General features: G+C 42.4%; 1 protein-coding gene across 1 annotated transcript in view; it reads right to left on the bottom strand.

Moving 5' to 3' along the window:
- Positions 1 to 27,131, bottom strand: part of MAN1A1 (mannosidase alpha class 1A member 1) — a 549,722-nt gene that overhangs the window by 135,351 nt on the left and 387,240 nt on the right. Inside the window, exons 6-7 of the mRNA XM_078648470.1 lie at positions 7,715 to 7,838; positions 5,961 to 6,054 (exon numbers count right to left, since the gene is read on the bottom strand). Coding sequence (XP_078504596.1) covers positions 5,961 to 6,054; positions 7,715 to 7,838 — 218 coding nt within the window. The remainder of the gene's footprint in view (positions 1 to 5,960; positions 6,055 to 7,714; positions 7,839 to 27,131) is intronic.

The following is a 27,131-nucleotide window of genomic DNA, read 5'->3' as shown; positions in this document are numbered from 1 at the left end:
GTCAGTAAGGAATCTGAGGCTAGATCATGTCTCTACCAGATAAGGCATAACCAAAGGAAAGTAACTTGTCCATCTCAGAGACATCTAGCCACAGACTCCTTACCTTTGAACAGATACCCAAGCAATAACATCCCCGGAGGAGGGACTACAGAAAGGTTTCAGTCCAAGAAGCCCTGTTAGACAGAGTGGCAAAAGAGGCCCTCCCTGCGGACCTCAGAATCCAGGCAGTAGTGTCTGGCAAACGTGTGCAGTGAAGCCACATGGCAGATGTCAAACCATAACACCACGTTGGCTGCCATGCTGGCTGCTTTCACCCTGCTAGAACAGGCTCTAAGGGCTTTGGGAGGTTGTTTCTTCGCGAAGGCGAAACATTTCTATGAAGAGGATGACCCAGCGTGCAATGTCCTCTTCAGAACTGCTCGCCCCTTCTTTGCTACATCGCACCCTTTGAGTAGGTTGTCCACCCGGAACTCTTTTGTACGATCAAGGTAGAAAAATAACATTCTTTTTTAGTCCAGACGGATAAGCTTTTCCTCCTTGGAAGGATGCAGAGGCGCATAGAAAGTGGGCAGAGTGACAGATTGGGCCAGATGAAAAAGTGTCACTACCGCTGGCAGAGAAGATGCCCTGTGAGCACTACTGTAGGAAAGTGCCCCTTTTTGCATGTTCACCACCACCCCCCTTCCCCTCCGGGACATTTTGCCTGACATCTGATGTAAACTGACGATGTGCCCCAGGTCCCTGCCAATCAGTTATCTAGGGGCTGTGTTCTTTCCCAAGACTGTACATTTATACCCACAATTGGCACATCTCCATCCACAGTTAAGCCCCTTGTAAAAGGTATCATGGGTACCATGTGCACTGTGACCTGGTAAGGCCTCTAAGGATTGCAGCACCTATTTTACCTTAACACCTATACACTAATTGCAGGCTAATTGTTTTGGTGCAGAGAAAAGTGAAGCGTCGACATGGCCCACATCCCTGTGTGAACAATACTATTTATAAGAGTGAACCTACACACCTAAATTTTCTCAATTTTAATCAATACATAAGATCTAATGTACTCAATTTTTTTATGCGGTTTGGTGTGCTATTCACGCTGTGGGGTTAGCCCTATACCCCTCTCAGGTAAGAATACATGTAAACAAGGCCGAGGGAAACCCAGGACCTGCGTAAAGCACAGCAAAATACTGAAAAAAGTCTCTCTAAAAGTTGTATAAAAACTTATGTCAAAGCCATTTTAACCATTTAAAAAAAAAAAACAGACTCAAAAACTTTAGATGAGCTGTTTCCACTCGTATATTCAACAATTTATCATACTTCATACAAATTCAAATCACTATGCTGTATGCACAAGATTTCTACCAAAAAAGCCCCTAAGTACCTACAAAATCTAGTCTGCCGTTACCATCCTTCTCGAACCCTACGATCTGCAACAGCTAACAATTTTGTTATCCCCAAAATAAAACTATCACGCATGGGTGGCAAATCTTTTGCTTTCCTTGGACCTTCTCTGTGGAATGCCATGCCACAAGCGCTGCGCTGCGCTCTGAGGTGAACTACATGAAATTCAGGAAAGCCTTAAAAACTTGGCTATTTAACATCTAAGTCCTACCAGTCCTGCCAGCTATTACTGAATCATTGCGCCGGGAAGCCCTTTGTTGGGTAGCTGTTGCGATATACAAGTTAAATAAAATAAATAAAAATAAATACTTAAATGCTCATAATGTACAAATGAAAAGAAAAACATGTTTTGAATCTTAACAAATAATATTACAATGAGACCCAATGCATTTCTGTCTTTTTCAAAACCCTTCCTCAGGGGTAATCTGATACAAGAATTCACAGATTAATAGTAGAGATGTCCTCCGTTCTGAGCTACAACAAAAATCAAATGAGTATAAAATGAGCCAATGTTATGTTCCGATGTCAACAGAAGTAACTAAAAATTAGGATTTGCACTCAGGAGAAATGTAAAGAAGATAGAGGGGTGGAGTGTAACTAAAGTGTGATGTGCGCAAAGAAAACACTGTTGTGCTTGTGATAAATTAATTAAAAAATACTATTACTAATCAAGCTGCTCGTAAATAGAAGTAACGTATTACTCTCCATCACCACTCCCCAGTGCAAGATAATGTGCTAGATTAAATGGTATCGAGACTCTTGCCGCTAACCCAAAGATTCCACTTTGTACTTCAATTACTGAAATACTTAGCAAGGCTGAAACTACAAGAGACAACACAACCTCAATTAATATTGAGCACAAGCTCCAAAAACAAACAGTCAGAAAGTTACGATCTGGCAGCCTCCACCGCCCGAGTGTGAGAAGACGCTTCTCGATATCTGCGACTGAGCCTCTCGTTTGCCCCACGTTTAAAGTAAAAGGGTGAAGTTTGTGTTCTGAAATAAGCAAAAGTGAATGTACTGTCAAACTTCCCTTCAAGCAGAAGTTAATCGCCACAGATCTTCGCGTATCGGTAAAATTTACCACGAACAACGCCGTGAGAGATCCTCAGTGTTCACACTCCGAAGCCTACAATGTACGCAGTGACGTCTGCGGTACATGAGCCGTTTTAAAAGAGCCCGACCAGTGTCAAAGAGTCGACTTGCTACAAAACTATTGTGCCGCGTCTCCATGCACAAAGAGACAACCTCTGTTAAATACTACAGGTTTACCAAATACTTGCTCAAAAAGCTATGAGTCCCAAGCAGTATTATACCTCTTCTGCGAGAAAACACGTGTCAACTAATTACGCTAACACAATCTCTAAACCACGTTATTAACGTCCTGTTTCTACAAATCATAGCTGAAGCGCATCCTCTACAGAATAAACCATGTGCAAAAAGCTTCCTTCCAAGCAACTGTTGTGTGACCCTAAATATTCAAACTCGATGTGATCAATGAAAATTAAAATTAAAAATAAATAATAAAAAATGTAAAGAAAAAGAAATGCAAGTGAGTGCAAATGCTGTACAATATAGGCACCAAATCACACATTTTCATATGACTGGAACAAACATGTGTATAATTACGCAAACTTCTTCATAGGAAACATAGTAATTCATAATGGTCATTGAGACCCCGGGGGATAACAGTGCCTAAATACTTAATCAAGTAAGTCTCCCTGCGTGCTAAAGCTGTATTTATCACAATTCCTGAAGTCATGTGAATTTTTTCAATAATGGTGTATCTCAACTGGGGGATCGTATGTGGAGTGTTCACCTAATGTGCTGCTAGAGATTAATTTAGGTTCTTATTTCAAATTCTACTCGTGTTCTACAATTCGTGTTTTGAGCCTACGACTGGTTCTCCCTACATAAACCAGCCCGCATGGGCATTTGATAGCATAAATCACCCCCTCTGTATTGCAATCAGAAGTATGACGGAGTTTCAATTTTTGGTCTGTATTTGGATGATCAAACGTATCTCCTAAAATTAAGTTGCCACATTGTACACAATTGTGACACTTCCTCATTCCATTGTGATTGGGTTTATCTTAGAGTTGACAAGATTTAAGAAGTTCCCTCAGATTTTTACTGTATAACCGGTACAGAAAGAAAAAACATTGCAAGCTGCAACTCACTTATTGGCTCTGGGTGACCTACAAGCCTCATATATCCCTGTAACCAGAAGGTCCCGCGAACGTAGCGGTATACAGCTTTTAAAAATCTACCATAGTTAAAAGTTAAAGGTGAAAACGTAGGCACAAATGGCTGTTTTTCCAACTAAATTTCAATATTTTTTTAATTCAACTATTACTTGCTATAGGAAAACCTTGAAGGATTTACACAAACGAGTCCTTGCTGAATGCAGAATTTAGTCTACTTTTTTAGAAATGTATAGTTTTCCGGGATCCATTATTGGTTTCACACTCATTTCTACCACTAACTGGAATGAGGTTGTAAGCACAAAAATTGAAAAAATAGGAGATGTCCTAGTAAAACTGGTCAAAAAGGACTAATTTTTGTTGGCAAATTACAATTTGTGGGTGACAATTATTTCAGTCATGTCTGGATCACTTGATCTGCATTAAAGGTTACAATTCATTTCCTGGATCATTTTAGCCCAATATAATAAGTTCATTGGTTCAATTAGCTAAATCTGTATAACCCTTCAACTATTAAGAAGGTTCATTTGGATAAAGGACTTCCAAAAGCTTGAAAACAAATATATTCTAATGCGCTCTTGAGAACAAAAAGGAAATCTCAAATTGAAATGCAGTGAGAAGATATGAAATGCATATATTTAGTTGCTTTCTGGGACAACATTTGTAAGAAAGGTTTATTAGCATCTTTATATTCTTTATAACATTCTTTATAAGATGGGAATCACTATTCTCCATACATAAGCAGTTCTGGTTTTAGATGACATAAAAAAAATATCAAGTACGGATGTTTGTCTCTTCATAATATTTTGATGAGTCTAATGTACTCTTTCCACTCATTTCCTCATAAAGGCAAAATTACCAACGTTATTGCCTTTGCTACTCTGCAGAACGCTGCGAGCTGCAAATATGATAAGCTATTCTAAACTGCTCGATGGACAGGGGCTGCTTTAATGAGAAGGTAGACATAATTTATTCATCATTCACAGACCCGGTTCCAAAAATATATGGTCTCCGTTGACACAAACCCAGAGTTTTGTACACCTGAAAAAAATCTAGTAGTTAAGAAATTATGAATATTTCCAGATTTTACATTTCTCATTGCCATTTTTCATATTAAATACTTTTGCAGTAGCCTCCACACAATGACTCCATTTAAAATGCATAGTATTATGTTGACCATGTATTGACCAGGCATGAAATGTGATTTAAGCATGTGACGACGTTCACTTTTACATTTTAAGTATGTGCATCAGTGTATGCAGGACCCACATGCAGGTGGTTATTTTTTTCAGCGCATGAACATTCACCCATGAGCTTTGACAGAAGCTCAGTCGGATGATGGCAGTTGCATTCTATCGCCCAAGCACAGCTGGAATTTTGGTAAAGTCAATATGAAGCCTTCTTTTCTGTACTATGCTGCGTAATTGGATGATACACTGTTGATTTAGTGAGTTAACCTTCCTGTGTAGACAGGGTTATAAAATCCTTTTTCTCAGAGTATATACCTGGAAAACTATGACATCACACAACAGGAAGATTCACAAGACATTTCACAGCACAAATACCTACAGAAGGATATAAAATGACGATAACTTCTGATGGAGGCTTCATAAAGCAGAAGCAACCTCTGCAACAATGCACTAAGACAGCTTTTGTAGAACCCCAATTAATCTTTACTGGAATATAAGGACCTCCACTGAGTCTTGACTGGTAGACGGGGACCCCGGCGTAAGCAATTTCAATGTTTTGAACCACAAGAACAATACACAAAGGACTACATTTTATCAATTCACAAATATTATACAATAAATACATCCCAATTTTAATGGGAAGTAGGAGCTTTTCTAAATTAAGGCAACCCAGCGGCCATACTTTATCCTGTGTGATGCACTTTCCCACAAAGCAATCTTAGGATATCAACTTAATTTTTAGCCTCCCATTTCAAATTTCTTCACATTTACAGAACATTTGGAAATCTTCATTTTACAGATTGCTTCTTTATTTATATACACCTTATTAATCTGTTAATATTTAATTTTCTAAGCAGTCGCAGACCCCCTGAGTAGGCATCGAGCTCCCCAGGTTAAGAACCACTGCACCAAGGTATACAAAACAAATGTGAGGAACAAATGAATATTGGGTTACACGAACTCTGCACGTCATAGCTACTCATCGCATCCTCTGTCTGTACCCTCTCAAATAAAAAATATTCTGCTCAACAGAATGTTTGTTTCTTAGCGACTTCTATCACCGTCTTTAATCACACAAACATTTGTAAAACTGAGGAAAAATGAACTGTATCAATTTTCGTTCACAAACCACGACTATAACTAAATAGCAGAGGATACATACGTTGACCCCACTGTCCACTGTTAGGATTCAGATAGTTCGGATAGAGACCTTGTGGCTTCTCTAAACGGTTCAGGACTTTCCGAATGTTCATAACCTATGAGGACAAAGAATAATTATTTTGTATAACGCAAAGTTTAATTTGACCAATTTGTCTTAATACATTTAATTGCAATTAAGATTAAAGTTATGAATACTGTCTGTATAACCCATCCATTTTCTACTGACTGCTAATGCGCAATACTCTTGTTGTGTACGTTTCGAATGACTGTTCAAGTTAGTTTGGCACATCCCCTCTCACGCAGAAACTTTGGGAATGCACTTCAAGTTCGACCAATTCGTTTTAAGCACAGCTACAAAATTCGATCCAATTAGCAGTTTAATTTTTTTAAATTATGACTACCATCGTAACTGGTTCTAGGACTACAAGAGATAACCGGTATGCTTGGGAAATTACATCATGTTTGAAAGGGTTCGCTGGCCTGCATTTAATTAAAAAAAATTCCTCTTACAGAGATTCTACCTATATTCAGTAAACATTTGCTTGAGCAAAGGTAAAAACGGCCTGTTGGATGGGGTGGTGGCAAATGGAGGAACGCATGGGGAAGCAATACAATAAAGCATGGAGGAAGATGCAGAAAGCAATATAGGAGTTGAAGAACAACACAGGCCTGAGGAAGAAGCACACGAAGGAGCAGGCAACACGGAGAGGCTTAAGGTAGTTTGGTGGGGTAAAAGCCCACGCACGAGCACGAAAGACACATGAGAGGGAAACACAGAGGGGGGGGGGGGGGATGGGGGTAGCACAGGAGTGAGATGGACAATGCATGCACTCACGGATTGCTTAGCCAAAAAGAATACAATTAATTATTTAAAAGTGAGTAGGGGAAGTAAACTAATCTGTCAATCTAAAGGATAGTAAAGAGGATATGTCCCTTGGGTTGGAAAAACACAAGAGGAAGGCAAGCTAATGAATGAGAAGCAAATGAGTGACCAAGCCAACCAATCTTAAACAAAGAGCGCAGTGGGCCTACTGAGTTCTTGATAAGCCCACAAAGTTCTTTTGCACCAACTACTGTGCGGTAGACTACACTTTAAAAGGAGTTAAAGTAAAAAATACAATTAAATTAAAATTAACCCTGGAAAAAAGGATTTTTCCAAATGAATGAAACCCACATTACTATTATTTTTTTTTAAGGAACACAGTACCAGACTAAAATGCTGCGCAGAGAAACAATTAGTAGCTGAACAACCAAGATGGGAGCAGTCACTTTAGGTGCCGAAAAATAAAATCTAACATTAGATTGATTTTAAGGCAATGTCATTAACAGCATGTGGCTTCAACTTGTGTAATGAGGAGTACAGGTTTTTCACTTGGACTTTTTTTTTTAGAAAGGATGTCTAACAAAAGTGCACAGTCCTGAAGGCTACAAACCAAAAGATAACACCCAATAAAACACCAAAAACAGAATCTAAACAAATGCATTGATATTTCTCAATCGCACAATAGTTCCAGCAGTTTAATTTACACACAAGCGGTTGGGCTAGAGGAATAAGTATGTATTCGAAAATGCAAGCATAAATAATCAATCAAGAAAGAATCATTCATTCCAATTAAATGAGTAAAATGTCTTTTGACTGCAGTTTATTATATTCAATTATGTTTCACAATTAAGAGCTGCAGTTAGCGTGATAAGTGAACTTTAAGGCGACGTGTGGCACTTCACAGCTCACCAGAAGAAAAAAAAATGTGGTACCTTTTCTGCAAATAGAGGGTTTCCAGAAAGTTCACTCAAATGAACAAATTCCAAATGCAAAGTCCCAAACTCAGCAAGAATACTGCTTCCTCCAGAGGCCCAAGGCCAGTTTCGACCAATCCCACTAGAAATAAATAGACAGCAGTGGATTAGAGACAGTAGTTATCCAATTACAAAGTGCAGCAAAGATCGCTGGATTATCAAATGGCTGTAATGTTTGTCCAGAGTTTTCTAAGCAAGAATATAATTGGCAAACATAACTTCACTAATTGCACGCATGAAAAATAGCAATTGAAACAAAAGGAGCATTCTTTAATATTCTTGGAGATGTCAAATGTTATCTATAATGATGGCATTTCATGTAAACTACCACAAGGAAGAAATGGAAAAATATAGAAAACTATTGCTCAACGAAATCAGCAATACAATATGAAATTATTTGGAGGGCAGATGCAGGACATAAAAGTAGCCATGAATAACGGAGAAAGAGCCTTCCACAAACACTATAAAACAGCATGACATTAACACTTCACGGGTACACAGCTCTAAATAATAACTCTAAAATGTGCTTGAGCTAAAAAAAGCATTACATCATGGTACACCCTCCCCCACCACCACCACCATAAATTTGTCAACAAATCAGTGGCCATCAAATCACAGAAAGGTTTACAATATTGCTCCTATGTTCTCATCAATGGTCTACACAGATCTCCCATAAATGTCAATTAATACTTTGCAGTTAAAGCAAACCAGCCCATAACTATCAACCAAATAGTCATGCTCGTCCTAAGATGCCTTTCATTCCCGGAGGTATATATTTAATTAGCACCAACACCTGTCCTTCCTAACCACTTATCACTAGATAAGCACAGCAATACACCTTCGCCTTTGAATAGAAGATCGATGTAGTGTTAAGGGGTGATTGTAATGAATGATCAATTAAATGTTCTAAAAAATTATCAAACACAATTTTAAGACCAAGACACATTGAACTTTTGATTTATTACAATAGTAGTACCGTAGCAAGATATATTTATACTGTACTGTTTCCAGCTTTATATGGGGTATTGATATTTAACAAGTTCTAAATTACACTTTTATTGCTGGGCCAATAAGGCCAATCAGTCCATTTGCCCATTTCATCCAGAGAAAACATGAGCCTGGTTGTGTTTGCGGATTCGAATAAAACTATGCAAATGTGATTCCAATGTCTTTTACCGGGTTGATGTTCCGGAGGGAGCACTGTGTATTTTGTCAGTGGGATTTACTTGCACCCCTCATGATAAGGTCATTTTCCTCTTTCACAGGTTCTTTTTCCAGCTTAACTTGTGCCACCTTTTCCCCTCGCTGTTCACAGTCTCGCATCTCCCTGAAGCAGTTTAAATACTGCTAATATCAAAGGTCAACAAAACACTATTAGGCAAAAGTATATTCGAGGTTTCTAAGCCACGCAAGAAGACTATAAAACACCTGCGACAATAGTTTTATCTTTACCTATGTTTTGGTCATACCCGAGTAAAAAAAGATTTTTTTAAATTCAAAATATATATATATATATATATATATATATATATATATATATATATATATATATATATATATATATAGATCTGTATAAAATAAACAATGACAAAGCCCATAGGCCCTGCCTACGTGCGTTACTGGCGGAAAGTTTAAAATCAAAAAAGGCATTGTGATTGTGATGTGGCCCGCACCAGCCAAGTCATAGCTTTTTTTTATTGCTGACATGTTGGAAGGCAGGACAACACTGGGCAGAAAGTGAGGATGGTTTAAAAAGCACTATGACACATCCAGTGGTGTCCATGAGAACATTTATTTTTGTTATGGCAGGAGTGACATGAACAAAGAACAGAGGTGAGGCGGGGGCAAGCCAATACAGAGTAGGGATGGTGGGAGCAAGCAGATAGACAGGAGAGAAACAAAGAGGGGGATTTGCTACATGAAGGAGTCTGCTGAAATGGACACTGGTAGATTGCCTAAATCCAAAGAAAAGTAGCGCCTAAAAACATAAGCAGATAAAAGTAAAGTGTTGATGCTTTAGGCAAGAGACAAAACACGAAAAGGAAGGAAATTTATAGCAGCTGACCAATAAGAATCAAGGAAATTAGGAACAGCACCCAACTCGGCCCCATTCATGATACATAAAGTGTGTAGGGCCTAAGAGGGGGTGGTGAAAAGTGTGCTTAGGCACGCCACTATGCACCAGACATGCCCATTTCGTCTTCACAGCCCTTCCTCCAAATAAATTATATGTCAATGGATAGGTGCCGTGCATGGGGTTGCAACATTACCTGATCAGTATCCCAATGATAGATTTATCACACTACACTACGAGATGCAGTGGAAACCTTTAATGTAGGTATGGGGCAGTTGCTACAATTTGCAAAAAAACTGCAGCCACAGCCCGCAAGATATGCCCTACATTTCCTGAGGTTCCCAAGGAGTCTTGTACCAGAGTCACACTGCTGAATAGGGTGGGAGGACGAAGACTGATCTCTCTAATATATACAGAGCACTGCGGCAGGATGTTCACCAGAGCATTGTGAAACTACAGAGTAGACGGCAAATGAGAGGGTGAAGCTCATACAATATAATACCATACACCAAGTATATTTAACCCAGAGTTCACTACACAAGATCTACCCTGGGAGGACCTCGGCCTACCCCTGATGCCAGGCTGACGTTGCAGATTTTCTGCATAGGATATGGGGATGTCAAGAGCTGGATACCTACTGGCAGAAGGTGACAGAGAATGAATGCAGCCACAGGCTGGGTGGTCCCAAGGGATCTCAGGAAATGCATTGTAGGCCTCCCTCCCATACGTAAGAAAAAGGGCATTACCAGGAAATTCCTGGTGTTGGGATTAGTCTAGCCAAATGTAGAGTGGCTATCCACTGGCTCTCAAACTCCTCCTGGACTGTGGGTGAAGGATGTGGCAGAATGGACAGTGGCAGAGGAGTGTATATGTGGAAATGTAGGAAGGACAACAAATTAGCAGACTCCTTACAGCAGGGCTCATTAAAATACAAAAAAGTTACTAGACCTACAGGTCTAGTAACTAATTATCTACTCGACCTAAGTATAATGTACTTGACCCGTGAACTGGTCTCAACGCAAAATTCACAGTTCACTTCACAAAATCCTCTAACTTTAGTCAAAGAACGAAAAGTAAATGTAGGAAGGCAAGCTTACTTTTGACGTCGGTCTCTGATAGCCAGCAAATGTGACCAGATAAGATTTAAAGGCATCTTTATTGCTCATTCACTTTATGTGCAAGCTGAACACCTGCTCGCCAGAAAGGGCGAGTAGACCCTAATAATAGCTCTTCCTGATTAAATCTGGCTCATCATAGTGGATTTTTCAAGTCCTGTACAGGTATGGGCTATTATACTTGCTATCGACTCAAGCCGCCGCATGCTAGGCCTCCCTAGATTCACCATACATGATCTTAATGGCTACATAAGTATGCTGGAAGGCGGCATTTGCATTCCTCGATCAGTTATACGAGATGAATGATGAATTGGGTGACAAACAGATGCGATGTAGACATAGAAAACAGACTTTAACCTGTCTGAAAGTTCTCACGACTTTGAATTTGCTCAGTGACTTAATGTACATTGTCTTGGTAGATCGTGGAGGCTAACTTTTTTGAGGAGATTGGGTGTGGGAGTTCCAATTTGTGACTGTTCTACTTGTCCAATTCGCTATCATATAATAATATGCTGATAAAGAAAATATTAAAAAAAGAAAATTAGGGGCTATGAAGCCAAGCAATGGGGAGTCTCTAATCCCGCTGATAGCAAAAACAATTATCTTGAAGAGGGAGTTCTCCGAGCAGTCTGCCTATTCCAGTCAACACGTGTTCCGTCTATTGATGAAATCTTAACAGCAGACTTCATGGTGCTACAAGGGGTCATATGGGGTACGTTCAGGGTGCAATATAGTGCTATGTTCAAGTGAAGAGTAGAAGGGACGGAGAGGTAAGGTAGAAGGCAAAGCGCTGCTAGTTGCCCATTGTTGCTGCTAATACTTTTTAATACTTTTTATTTTCATTTACCCCTAATATCTTGGCCAGGAAGTGTTCTACATGGTTTCTAAATTATGTTATGGTGCACTTAATGTAATGAAAATTCGAATGCTTTTTTAGAATTCCGCCTTACCTTGCTCGCTTTTGTGGGATTGTGCAGCGTTACCTGTGGCCCCCCCGGTCCACCGCAGTCAAGAGCGGACTGTTTGAGTGGAGGGAGGTCACAGGGAAACTCGGCACCCAAATTTTTTAACCCACTTCTGGGTTGTGCCACACGCTGCCGCTATCTTTAGGCAAGGGACGCTCTATTGCTTGCGTTCCCTTCCCAAGGCGGGCCTTTAAAAGCAGCCTATGTAACTAGCGCGCAGCGGGCATGCCAAAGGCAAGCCGTCTGCGCCCGTCCATGCCAGACCGGGACCCGGGGCCCAAACCCCTGCCTTTTGCAATAGAGCGATCTTAAAGTTCTCTTCCATCTAGCTACTTAATCTTCGCACTAACTCTCGACCTACGTGTGCCTGCCTCGAGGTAGATGGCAACTCCCCCGCCTGCCCGGGCTGTAATTTCACATTCAAAACCTACCTTGATGAACCAGGTAAGGCTATTGAGCCTGACACTACAGTCCACCAGTATGTGCAACATGCTATGACACTTAAGCCAACCCTTTTCAGTAACTTTTCTTTTTTTAGCATTAATTGTCGCTCCCTCCCCAAGATCTCCTATTGGACTTACAACCGGACGCCATATTCCTAACGGAGACATGGCTCAACAGTTGCTCAGGCCTGACCTGGTCAGAGGTCTGCCTCCTAACTACGCTATTGTGAGGATGGACAGAGAAGCTAGGGTGGGAGGTGGGATCGCCATTATCTTCAAAAACACGTTTTGTTGCAAACTCGACAAATTATTGATTCCCGATTGTGAAGCTGCTGTTTTTAGACTTAATTTGACTCCGCACTTTACTTTTTCTGGGATGCTGGTGTATCGCCCCCCAGGCCCTGCTGGCGTATGGGCAACAAACTTTACAGATTTTGTTACCCCTCTGCTGCTTCATTCAGCCAATTTTTCAATTATAGGGGACCTTAACCTCCATCTACATTGCCAGCACTCTTGTTCCCTATTTGTCAGCTATGAATATTTTACTCCATAATAGTGGGCCCACACACATAGCAGGTCATCTTCTTGACCCCATTTTTTCTAACCTATCTCCTTTGCACTGTTTAGCAGCCATTCTGCTGTGCTGGACTGATCACTTTCTAGTAGGATTCAGTCTTCAAACCCCCCCGTCTCGCACATGCAAATAGTAACATCACTGTCAAACCTTCTAGGAACTGGAAAAAACTTCACATTACCAAGTTTAACTAATTGCTGTCCATCAATGCTCCTACCTTCCATAATAATGTTACCTCGGATCTGGTAGCGTTTCAAGGCTGGATTCGATCGGCCCTTGATACTTGTCTCCCCATCTCTGTCAGGAAGTTTAATAACCACCGGCCCCCCGCCCCCTGGTTTTCCGACTAACTAAAGAAGGAGAAAAACAAATGTAAAAATTTGGAGTGTCTGTGGCGAAAAAATTATGCATCTGAGACAAACTCGCCTACCTTACTAGCAAACGGGGCTATCACTCCTTTTGTAGGGCTGCACGTGCCAACTATGTCTCTACATCTATTATACAGGCGAATAACTGTCCTAAAATCTTATTTAATATGGTCAAGGATTTATCTGGCTCAACTGCCACGCAACCACCTCCCAGCCTTAATACAACACAATGTGAGGATCTTGCTCAATTCTTTGTAAATAAAGTGAAAACTATTTATTAAACGCTGGCTAGCACTACCCCAGTTTTCTCTCCCTTACCCACTGTGTCCGCCGATTGTCCTGTTTTGGCGCCTGAATATTACACTGACCTGACAAATGTGATCATCCTTGACACCTGGCCACTCTTGGACATGGTAGCACTCACACAAAATCTCAGTCAAATTAAATCGGGATCCCCCTGTGATTTACTGTCTATTGCGGTTCTGCGACAAATTGATCCACCCTCTCCTAATCACATTCTTCAACTGCTTAACACATCCCTAATGACTTCCAGTGGTCCCTTAGATTGGAAACATGCAATGGTTGTCCCACTATTAAAAAAGGCTAACGCTGATCCTGCCCTCCCCTCTAACTTTCATCCAATTTCACTTCTTCCTTCTCCTAAAGATTCTTGAGAGACACAATAATGAAAATGTGTCAAAGTTTATTGAAGCTAATGGGCGTTTGCATCCTTCCCAATCTGGCTTCAAGACCTGTTACTCTACCGAGTCCACCCTGCTTGGGGTTACAGAAGTGCTCCGACACAACATCGACGCGGGCAATACCATGGCCTTGGTACTGCATGATCTGAGTGCGGCCTTTGATACGGTCTCTCATACCGTACTCAAAGGCCCTCCAACTCTCTGGTGTCACCGGGACAGCCTTGAACTGGCTTAGCTCGTTCCTCGATGATCGCACCTTCCAGGTCTTCTCATCCACCACCAAATCCAAGCCCCACCTCTTAATCTATGGGGTCCCCCAGGGTTCGATTCTCAGCCCCTTACTGTTCAACATTTATATCAGACCGCTGGCAGCTTTGGTTGAGGAATCTGGGCTGTCACTTTTTTCATACGCGGGTGACACCCAGATCCTCTTCTCTCTCTCAGCTGACAAAACTTCTGAACCCTCTGCACTTAGATCTGGCCTCATTAAAGTCGTGGCTTGGATGAACGCCAATTTTTTAAAACTTAATGGCGATAAAACAGAGGTCCTGATACTGTGTAAGGATCGAAGTCTCTGGGGCCCTCAACATTGGCCGCCAGAAATGGGTATGCTCGCACAACCCTCTACTCGGGTGCGCAACCTTGGTTTCATTGTTGACGATTCTCTTTCTATGCGGCAGCAGGTTAACAAGGTTGCTGCCACCTGCTTTACCATCCTGAAATGGTTGAGGAAGATCGTGTGGATGCTTCCATCCTATGCCCAGCGCACCGTGGTCTAAGCCTTGGTTACTTCTAGGCTGGACTACGGGTATATTCTCTATTTAGGTGTCAACAAAGAGATAACACGTAAACTGCAGCGAGTACAAAACTCCGCTGCTAGACTGCTTTGCCGAGCACCCAAAACTGCATCAACATCCAGGTTGCTGGTAGATTTTATTCATTTATTTAAAGAATTTTATATAGTGCTGGCTAGACCCGAAGGTATCAGAGTGCTTTACATGAGAATCAACAATGTAGCAGAAAAATATCAACAATTACACAATGCATCAACAAATAGGCAATACAATTAGGAGAGGAGAGAAAGGAGAAAGAAAAGTAGTGGAGGGGGCAGGGGAGGTCTCCACTGGCTTCCAGTGGAGAAAAGGGTTAAGTTCAAGGCCCTTACTTACATGTTCTGCATCAAGCATGCTAAGTCCCCCCGCTATTTGCAACATCTAGCTTGCCCCTATGTTCCCTCTCGCAGTCTCAGATCCTCCACCCAAGAGAAAATCAGAGTTCTGAAAGTTAGACTTTCTCGTATGGGAGGGCGCCCTTTTTCCGATCTTGGCCCCACTTTGTGGAACGCTCTCCCATTGCCCCTCTGTATGCAACTTGACCGTCGGTCTTTCCGCAGATCCCTTAAAACATGGCTTTTCAGCCAATAGGCCTCTCTTTCCTCTGCTGTTCCTTGTTGGCGCCGGGAAACCCTTGGGGGTAGATGTGCGCTGGTATATAAATTTAAATAAATAAATAAGGTGGTGGGTTTCCTGGTCTATGTGCGCTATAACATGCACTTCGGTCAGAAGTGCCAAACCCCAAGTGCAGTGTGAGTCACACAGTGTGTAATCAAGCAGCTTATTAGTGTAGTGATCCAGTATGGAGTGGTGTAATAGATCCATCTGACCCAGATATGAACCAAACGTGATAGCTGTCACTCAGAAATGATGAGAAATTAAACTCACCATGTCAAAAGTAAAATGCATCTTATCTTTTAGTCCGAAATTATAATGGAATAGCATAGGCCCAATCAATGTAGTCTTAAAGTATGTGATAAATTCTGTAGAGGTAACCAAAATTCTATTAGTATAACAAAACTATTTTGCATTTCCTCACTTATTCAAAAGAGACACCATCATAGTAGGATGCCTTATCTTGTTCATGCAAAGATCAATGGTATAGACTGGGTACAAGCAGTATTATTGGCATAAAATCTATAATAAAACAGTGGTTGACACTTAATATACTATGTGTATCGTATGAGTAAATTATGGAGTGTAAAGCCAATAGTGGCTCATGCAATATAGATGTCAATTAAAATGGTTTAGGTCCCCATAATGAAATTAAACCAAGTGTTCCCACATGTGGAGTAAAGGCAGTAATTATGATAAAAAGGGGAGACCTCATTGTCAATAATAAAGTGGTAGGTACGCATAAGGCCTAAGCTAATGTCATGCCCAACTGCTCTGGTCTCTCTTTGATAGACAAATTAGTCTCATGTCTTTAACTGCCTGTGGACCGTATGAGTGGCAAAGCAAATTTTGGGGGGGGAGTTGAGCTATGGAGAAATGCACAGAGTTCGTATAAGTTGTCGCTGCTCGTACAGGTGACCAGCAGTATCTACCCTCTTGTTGTCAAGTCTGATAATGATAGACCCAGTAACCTGCCTACCTTAGAAAGCGAACAGTCCAGTCTAGTGTCGGGTTCTTGGCTTGCCGCACCATATTGAAAGTCCTACTTATACCTATTGGGATAGTAGATGGAGTACCCCCTACCGTAGGACAAGCGATTTCTCTCTGAAACACGGTCGTCCATTTTGTAGTGTGTAATACAAAGTATTACTGTGTGAAACGTTAATACAAGGACATCCAAAGTGGAGATCTGTCGACTAATAGCAAGCGAGTTGGAGTAGCTATAAAAAAAAAAAGCTAGTCTGTATAAATGGGCCACTGCTGTTTTTAAACCACGGCAATAGTATCAAATACGCGCTCGCCTATGTTCAATAAAACTGGTGATCTTTCATAATACGTTTTGGGACCACGATCATGTGAGAATACAAGCTCACAAGTATTAAATAAAACTGGTGGAGTGAAAATAAGCTGAAGAACAGTAACAGCCACTATAACAATACTAATGTACGCCGCATTCATAATTCCAGTGAGCATAGTATTACAATACCATACTCAGTTTCGTGATACCCTATAACCGTAAAGGTGAAATAAGAGATGAGCAAGTAGTGAGAGATTCAGTGTAATTGCTAATACTATAAATTCACACATACAATTCCAAAGTGTCTAGCTGGCAGTATCTACATAAGGTCCATCTATATAGCAATACATTTTTTCTTATTATTTCACAGTTCGTAGTCTTAATATGACATTTGCAATTTAACTTTTTCAGTAACATTGTACATCCACTCCAGAGAAATTAATGCAATTCAGAATGTTACATGTGTCACTATCTGATGAGCGAGTATGTCATTAGTACACAGATACCCCATGTTAGATGGTCACGTGGTTCAATGTAGGTATACTAACTAAACAATATTGCTTATGTGTAACTGAAAAGGTTTTGGAGATCTGACAATACAGTTTAGTATATGGAGATATGACATCCAAGGGAGTCCCTGGCCTAATCCATATCAGTTTGTCCCGGGCAGAAGATTAATAGGATTTGGAGTATACTGGTCCACTCCATCTCCGTCTCAAAGCATCTACCTCCCCATCAATAAGGTACGTCTCCTGCAACAGAGCTACATCTTTTTTCTGCGCAGCATATATGAGAGAATTGTATACCGTTCTGAGGCATAGCCCATGCCCCACAGATTTTAACTGAGGGTGTAAGATGCGTTATGCAACATAATGATGCATCATAACCTCTCCCACCCCCCCCCCCCATACCCCCTTCACAGTGCAGCAGAATTGCCGTGCATCGTGTAATGAGTCTAAGGTATTCAAATTCGGCCCTTGCAACCAGAGTTCAACATCACAAACTCCCAAACCCCAGGACAGTGTTGCAATGGCCAACTGTCCAGAACCTAACAACCAACCATAAACAGTTGAAAATAATGCAATCATGCTCAATGAACTCCACTATTAGGGTTAGACATTACGTAGCGCATGTCCCCGCCATTAGACAGCAGACATGGATGTAATCTGCAATGCGTGGTGTGATCACCATTAGGTCGGGTTGCCATCTTGTTCTTCCTCTGAGTTCATGTGGACCCGGCTCAACCCAAATGTGCAGCCACTAGTTTCAGAGTGTCCCAATGCAGTAGGGACACACTGCACCGACTCCAAACACTTGCCGACGTCTCAGCTTGCCTCAGGAAACTGATGTGCAGTTCACTGCACCTGGGGGAACTACAGTTCAATGTGCAAAGGGCTGCAGGTGGAGAGCTCAGCGGCCGTGTGCCTTATGGCAAACCTCTGTCCCGCCAATGCAGCCTGCACCAAGAGGCCAGGACATGGTCAGCAATCAAGTAAAGAAAGTCAACACCCCGCATCCCAGGATCCTCCAGCATATTTGCTGCAGCCTGGGGCCTCTCTGGGGACCTACCAGCACAGTCACCCAGGTTCCAGGATCTCTCCAAGTGGGCCCCAACAATGACGCTGAGGCTTGCTCTGCTCCCCAACAGCCGCCACACCTCAGCACTCACAGCAGAGCCACACAACCTTAGCCACTGAGACATTGGAGTCATTAATATGGGTAATTTTGGCTCTTGCTGCAACGCGGCCCAGCAGTGCAAGTCAGGGCTCTTTGACTGGAACAGAACTGTGAAACAGCTGCCTCCATCTTGCCCCTCCAGGACCACCGCATCCAGGACCTCCTGCGTCACCGGAGGGGCCCGCCTACACCCTCAGGAGTCAACTCTATACTCTCCCAGAGTTCCCATCCGGCTCCTCTGCTTTCAGCAAGGTGGGAGAAATCAGGGCAGCCAGCGAGTCTAAGATGCAGCCATCTTCTTCAGCTGTTAGCCACGTTCCGACTTCAAAAAAAATTAGAGAGGTTGATATGATAAGAATACTGCAAACAATCCTTTAGGATTTAGTTTATAAAAAAAGAGCCATAAGCGATTTACCATGGTAAATTGATCAGAAATCCTTCTAAACCATTATGGCCACACAAGTATGGTTGCTGGTGTGTTTTGCAAACGTTTCCAACTCATGAAGGATACCAATCACACAATGCAAAGTAACTTTTCCTGAGGCTCAAAGATCAATTATGTTAATCTTTTATTTGCGTTTTGTTTTAAAAACTAGCCGAGCACCCTGAAGTGTACAATTCCCAGAAGTGCTATTTCCTGATTGGGTAGGGTTCCAAATGCAAGAACAGTTAAAAAAAAAAAAAAGAATTCTAGACCAACGTAAGATTTTTAAAGCATTTTGTAAAGGCTTCTTTTAAATATATTTTCCAAATAACCTCAATGTGTTAATTGCTTGCTTAATTATATTTAACACAATCTAGTAATTCAAGATTTAACCCACCAAGGAAAGTAATATAGATTTTTGCATTCATCTCAGAAAAAACTTGGTAATTGCTTATTGATTGCTCGGTATTTCTTTATCTCTTGATGACTTAATTGAAATCTTGAGCTACAGTTTTAGTAAGCGTGCAATAAAGACCCTTTACTAATTCAATTGTAAATACTGTGGAAAAAAGACAACGTATAGCATAGCTAGTACTACTCCTAAATACACAACCTTTAGAGCTTTAATCACAAAGAAAGCAAACATTGGCATAGCCCATAGGTTTTAACTATGCGAGAGCTTTTGGCTTTGCCAATATCAGAATGCAGTGATGCAGAGTAGTGTGGCACAGAGGACAGTGGTACAGAGAGCAGTGAGGTGGTATGCAGTGGTGCAGATTGGTGTAGAAAGGGATAGACTGCAATGGCGTAGAGTGGTGCAAAGTAGTGGTGTAGACTGCAGTGGCGTAGAGTCCAATGAAGCAGAGTAGAGTGCCACAGGGCAGAGTCATGGAGTCTAGTACAGCAGAGCAGCGTAGAGTGAAGTGGCGCTAAGCAGCATAGATATAAGTGGCATGGAACAGAGCTGAGGAATGCAGTCAAAGGCCTATGTCAGAAACTCAGTTAAAGTTCTAGGGGGTCCTTAATCTCTGCAGAGAAGCCATTCTCATGTCAATGTTTTACAGAGGCTCTGCACTGGTGAGCATTGTACTTTGGACAAAGTAGAAAAATGCATCAAACCCTATGTTTTAATCTGTAAATTATATTTTGAGACATGAAAATGTTTTAGCGTTCTTTATTTGGAAGGCATATGGAATCAGATTTACACTATTCAGGGCAAGAATACGTTACAATAACGGGCCTATTTGCTGTCATAAATGAGCTGATTTGCTTACACTGTTGGGTATCGGGAGGGAAAAGAAGAAACATGGGAGGTGGATTGATAGAAGGTAATAGAAGCTACATTGACGGAGATATGGAGACGGAATGAAAACAAGCACTCATATATAGTTGCTTGAACAAAAAAAATAAAAAATAAAAAGAGCTCCAAAAACGAGAGTAGTGGAAGGTCACACATACTTATTTCATGCTACAGGGGAGGGCCAAACACGAGTAAAGGGCATGACCCAAGCATGCCATGACAAACGGAAGTGAAGCAAATGAGAGCCATCCTGAAGCTAACCAATGGTAATCTATGGGCGCACTGTAAATCCACTGTAAGTAAACAAAAGGTAGGAAAAGCACATGTGCTGTCTAGACAAAACCTGAAAAAACAAACCATATTATTCACAGTATGCATACAGAATCTCTTAACTTTATCCTAGACACCCAAAATTAGCTTCTTATTCCCTCTATGCACAAAATACCCAATGGCTTCTGCGCAGGGTACAAGTGTTTCTTATTTTACAACTTGACTGTTGCAAGACTGCTCGAAAACTTCAAAATCTTTGCTGTCTCTTTGAAAGAGGCCGTACAACCTATTCAGTAGCACAGATCAGCCAGCATCCTAAGAAACCAGCTGCCATTCTTGAACTCTTTAATACCTATGATAGGACTAGAGGGGTGAGTTACCGAACCTCACTTTGCCGCGAACCACAGTAGTTTAGATCTGGGCACCGGAGTCAATCGGAAATTCACCTCTTCCATCACCAGTGCCTTTTTGTAGCACCCAAAAAGACTTTGTTCTACAGTCACCTGAAAGTCTATAAATACTTATGATCATTCTCAACCTCTGCAACTGTAAATGATTTCATAGCTAATCGTAGTTCTGTTCCAACCTATTTCCTCTCACTATTCTTCTTCCACCACTTTTTTAGTCCTGCTCTATTTTTACAATCTGTTTTATGTCTATGTAAAGCAATCAGAGTTGAGAAGCAATACAAAAACTGAATCCACGAAGCTAAATATGACCACTTATGAAGCTGAAAATGAAAATTGTAAATTTAACATTCTTCAACAACAGTTTTAATGGTGGAGTGAAATTGAAAATACACCTCATCTAACAAGGAGTGTGCTACCCACATGAAGCTTGGAAAGTAGTTGGTGAGCAAGCAAAAAATAAATAATTAAAAAACAGTTTACTTTATTAGATTTTTTTATGATGTTTGTTCTTTAACCCCTTCAGCGCTGATGACAAAGCCAGCTCGTCATGGGCGTTACCTGCGCTTCGCGGATGACGAGCTGGCTTTGTGACGTTACGCGCGATTTTCAAATGTCAGCGCACAGCGGGAAAACCCGCTAGCGCGATAGAGGTTAACTCAAGTACTATTATGTGCTTAGCAGAATCACAAAGGCAGGATAATGATAAACGGCAAAAAACGAACGTGGCTTTTCTTTCTACTCCATTTTCCTAGCTAAACAATGATCAGCAGAAAGGAAATATTTATAGGAACATGTTTGGTTTTGGGACGCTTTAGATAACGATAGGAACAATGGCATCCCTCTGCATTGTTCTAACAGATCTTGAGCTGCAGTGTTCTCTTTTTAAATCGGACTTGTATTACACTGATTATAATATTGTTTTACAACAGATATACAACTGCTTTTAGATGGGTTTGATTTTGCACTAGACTCTTATTCTTCATTTCTGCAAACACCTTTTCTTTCATTTGAAAGAGCAATACACAAAGAACGTAAAAGGTGTGTTGGAAGGGCAATTGTGTGACCATGTATTAGACGGAATAAAGTACTTCCTGTTGTTCACTATAAGGCCACTGCGAGTTTCCTTGGAGTTTCCATGGCCTCAAAGAACTGTCTTTTATCATGTTCCTCTACATATAGTTCAAGACCTCCCTGGTGACTTTCAATATCCTCATGATGTAAAACAGCGGGTGCTTTTTCCTGTTTGAACTACAGCTCATCAAGTTGAAAGAATTATTTTGCAGTTTTAAAGCTTCTGCTAATTATTGTGCTTGATATAAGCAATGTCAGCTTTCAATACGAGGCCACTAACATTCCACCTTAATCACATCATTATTCAATTGAACAGCAGGGACTCTACACAATTTAATCAAGCTATTTGATTTATGAGATCATTAATGTAAACGCAACTTAAAAATCTCCATCCACTTTTTATGGTATGGGGCAATATGCCATGCTGCATAACGACTACTTCAGAACACTTCCTTAGAAACTACACCACTCATGCATGCATTGCAGAGATCAGAAAATAGCTGCACCAAATAGAACTCTCATGAAATCAGGTTAACAAGAAGTCATTAACATAGTGATGCCTTAAAACAGGTTCACAAAGTGACAAATCGCATAGTCATTAAAATGGTGGCAATCCCCCCCACCCCCGACCACCCCAAAACACCCCAGAGCATTCTAATGTAAAGTGGCACCTAGCCATTTCACCTAATCTCCTGTTTAATATACCTGTCTCCAACACGTAATGCTCCATCCACAGCACTGATTGAGTGTTTTCAAAGCTGCAACGACTCCCCAAGACAGAACGAATTACCAACAAGTTCCTGTAACACCTGCATCTCTTGTTGACTAGAATTGAAGCTGAAAGTGTCAAATGGTCTTCGATATCTTTAGAATACAGAAACACTCTGAACTTTCAGCTCTCAAAAAGGAACTTACAATGGCACAATCCTTTTCTGGGAGTGAGACGAGACTGGAATTCTTCCATCAATACTTTGCACAACATCTTTATTAGCGTCCTTCCAAAAAGTTGAAGCGTCTCCCTTGCCAAGATACTTCGTAACTGACTGCAGCTAAAATTCTTGTCAGAAGTTGGTGTAATTGTATGACCAGATACTGAATTTCACTTTTTCATTGTCTTTAGTCCCCTTCCTCCCTCAACACTACCTAGGACTGCTTTATAGCGGATGCTCCTCCAATAGTTATGATAATGACTCCCTCTTGGGCTCTAAACTGACTGAGCCTTTGTATATTTGTATAAAAAATATTCTACATAGCCAAATTTACATTTTATTAGGTAACTGATTAAGTACAAGCTGTTTTTGGTCAGAGTAATTGTTAGACCTGGCATCATTGGCATGAGTCTCTCCTCCATTTTTTCTGTTTGCCTCCTCTGTTTACGATGTTTTGCTGGTATATTGCTTTGGGCACCGTGCCACTGCTGATCAGTGCCACAGTGCAAGTGCTCCCTATGTGAAATTGCTGTATTGATTGACTTCCATGTTTGGCTTATTTGGTTTACTATTAGTCCCTAGTAGAGTGCACCAGGAGTGCCAGGGCTTGTAAATACAAATACTGCTCGTGGGCTTGCAGCAAGTGTTGTGCCACCCACAAGAGCGGCCTAGTAAAAGTATGTCTGAAGGTCTACCATTGCTAGACCACGTGCAGTCTGACTGTCACGAGGACTGCGCAAGTACACCTACTTGCCAGTCCCTAAACCTTCCCTTAACTTCATGTTAGTCACCCCTATGGTAGGCCCAAGGGCAGGGTGCATTGTAAGCATAAGGTAGGACCAGCCTGACAAGGTTGGCATGTCCTAATAGTGAATTACAGCCATACTCGTTTTTCACTATTGTAAGGTAACCTGCTCTCCATAAGTTAGAATGGGCTGCCAGGATTATTAATGCTATAATCCTAGCGGGCTCGGGGAGCATGGTGCAATGTCGAGTTTGGTATCCCTGAACTCAGGGTTTAATAACGCATCCGTTTGTGTGGATGGTTTTTGGACTCTGTGTTTGAAAATAGCACTTTTAGAAAGTAGCTATTTTCTTGTCTAACTGTCTACCGGTCTCTGCTGGTTCTGGTGTGCGTGTGACAGGAGCTGGGTGGCTCCAGAGGTCTGAATGAGTCAGTGTGGGATGAGTGGGGCATTTGCATTGAGAGTAGGGGAAGAGTAGCTCCTGATAGCCTGCCCTGCCTGATACAATGATGGCTCCGCCCCCCTGCCAGGCGACTGATGACTCTGTGCCTGCCTGGGACTTTCCTGGCCCACCTCCTGCCGGGCAACTGATGGCCCTGCCCCTGCCAGTGACAATGCTGGCTCCGCTCCTGCTGGGCGGCTGAAGACTCTGCCCTGCACAGTGAATAGGCCAGGTGCTTCGGCCTGGCAACACCCACAACAAACCCAAGATGGGGGGAAATTCCCCTGCATGGACAAAGGGATCAAAGCCAAGAGAAGGACCCCTGAACCAAGAATTTAGATCACTTCTGACAAGGAAACCTGAACCAAGGACAAGAAGCCTGCTGATCTAAGGACTGCCTACCCCTTCTGCCAGAGTGCTGTTTGTTGGGGGAATCCTTCATTGCTTCTTTATTTTTGCCAAGGAACCAGGAGAGAGGAACTGTGTGTGTACTCTCAATCTTTGCTAAGAAAATCTCCAAGGGCTGGAAGAGTGCTAGTCTCCTGTTGAAGTCACAGGGCTAAAGGACTTCATCTGCTTAAAGTGCTGTTTGCTGGAACTTGTGACTCCAGCACCTCTGAAAGAATCCAGCAATCTCGACGCCGACGGACGCCGCCGAATCCAGCTCGACAACGTGAGTAACGGCTCCAGTGTCCCGCTTCCTCGACGCCGGCCGCCGGGCCCGATCGACGCCAGCAACAACGCCAGTGAGTAGTGAGTTCGGCTCCAGCTCCAAGTGACCTCGTGTCGGCACCGCTGCTGATCGCATCGACTTCGAGCCCTCTCGACGCCGTGAGCGCTGCTCACTCTTGCAACATCGACAACGCCGTATCCTGCTTCACCTCGTGAGCGCTGCTCCTGCCTGACTTCGGTCGACGCCGCTGCAGATCGCCCCGACTCCAAGGCCCGATCGACGCCGAAGACGCGACGCCGGACATCTCGACGCCGCTGATCATCGAGTGCTTCACTTTTCCAAGGTACTGTGTTGGTGGGGTCTGTGCGACTCCGGGCTCGACGTAGCGCTCCTCGCGGTCGACGCCGAACCTTTGGATTAACTTTGCCTCGACGTCGTGTGACTCCCGTGTGGGTTACATTGTTGCCAAGAACTGTGTTTTAAAGAAGAAGAGTTGCTTTTGATACTAAAGACTTTGTGCTAAGAAGAAACCGTACTGGAACTATTATTTTTCCTTCCAAGAGTATTTATTAAGATTGTGGTATATTTTTGTCGTTATTTGGTCTTGTGCTAAGCCTTATATAAAAATCCTTATTTTTATAATACTACTGTGTCGTGTCCATTTGTAGTGTATTCACTTTATTACTGTATGTGGTCATAAATGCTTAACGCACTGCCTCTGAGATAAGCCTGTCTGCTTTGCCAAGCTACCAAGGGGGTGAGCAGGGGTTATCTAAGTGTGTGATCCCCTTGCCCTGACCAGAAAAGGTGTGTCCCTATTTGTCAGAAGTGTATACCTCTGCCAACTAGAGACAGCCGCTTCTAACATTGGTGGGTCAGCGGTGAGGATTTGAACTTTGCATTTATGACCCGTGTGCAGTGATTAGTGTGCGCTACATAGTGAAAGCAGACCATAGCGCAGCCACAATCTGTTTTGGTTGGATATCCTATTTTTGTTCTCCGCTTTCCTGGAGCTTGATTTTGGAAACTGCCAGTTTTGACCATGAGTAATGCTGGAGGCACTACACCTGTTGTTGAGGAGGAATTTGATAGGAGTAAGATCAACGACTATCAGTTAAAGGATCTGAAATCCTTTTGCAAGCAATTTAAAGTTCCTACCACAGGCTGCAAAAACAAACCAGAATATCTCAAAGCATTGCAGGCCTGGGTAGAGGCCAGAGATCCCTCTGATGCGGTGGTGGTACCGCCAGGGGAAGGGGAGGAGGAGGTGCCAGTGAAGGGGCCCACATCCCCACCTGGCAGCAGTGTTTCCTCCAAGGGTCTTTCTCCTGAAGAAAGAGAAGAAAGGGAGAAAGAGCGAGCTTACAACATGGAAATGGCAAAACTTAAGATAAATGGGCAGTTGGAAATAGAGAATGCAAGAGGCAGGAGAGAAGCTGATATGGAGATCAAAAGGTTAGAGTTTGAAAGAGAGAAGTTAGCTTTTGAGCGTGATACCAGGATGAGGGAGTTGGAGCTCAAAGCTAAAGAGTTAGAATTGAATCCCTCTGGTGGCAGCATCCCATCTGTGCCTGCAGAAAGTAGGTTTTATTTTCCCAAAGATGTGATCAAAGATTTTCAGAAGAATGAGGATATTGGTCAATGGTTTAAAGCATATGAGTTAGCATTGTTGGCCCAGCGGGTCCCTGAGAAGGATTGGGGAGCGGGGTTGTGGGGTCGCTTTGTGAATGAGGGAAGAGATACCCTGTTAGACATGCCTGTTGAGGATAGGATGTCTTATGCTCATATGAAAGATGCTTTAATGTTAAGGTATGGCCTAACCCCAGAAAAGTACAGACAGGCCTTTAGAGAATGTAAGAAGTTGCCTGGTACGACGTGGGTGGAATATGTGTCATATTTTTGCAGAGCCATGGATGGTTGGGTAAAGGGCAGCAAAGTGGAAAGTTATGATGCTTTTTATGATTTGTTTGCTTGGGAGCACTTGTCTAATAACTGTTTTCCAGAGCTGCGCCAGCACCTTATTGATAGCAAGATATCTAACCCTAGAAAACTTGCTGAGGAGGCGGACCGCTGGGTCAGTACCAGGGTCCACAAGGGTCCAGTGGGAGACTCAGCCAAAGGTGGGCAGGGTCCCCAGCAGAAGAGTGGGGGGGGACAAGGGTAAACAGAGGGAGTTCCAGAAAGGGCCCCAAAGTAATACCCAAGGGAACCAAGGGAAGGGTTCCCAGCCTCCCCCAGAGAAGAAATCAGAGGCCCCGACAGGTAAACCTGTTCGTAGGGGCCCAATGACCTGCTTCGCTTGTAAGCAGGTGGGACACCGGTTTTATGATCCCCAGTGTCCCTTGAAGAACTCTAGTGCACCACCCCGGGCCGCCCCCCGTCAGTTGGCGAGTGTAGCCCTGGGAGGGGAAGAGATGGTTGCCCATGGTGAGGAGGGTCCCGCAGAGA

Source organism: Lissotriton helveticus, chromosome 6, assembly GCF_964261635.1.
Source record: "Lissotriton helveticus chromosome 6, aLisHel1.1, whole genome shotgun sequence".
NCBI lineage: Eukaryota > Metazoa > Chordata > Amphibia > Caudata > Salamandridae > Lissotriton > Lissotriton helveticus.
Note: the sequence above shows the minus strand (reverse complement) of the source record. Positions and strands in the feature narration are given on the sequence as shown.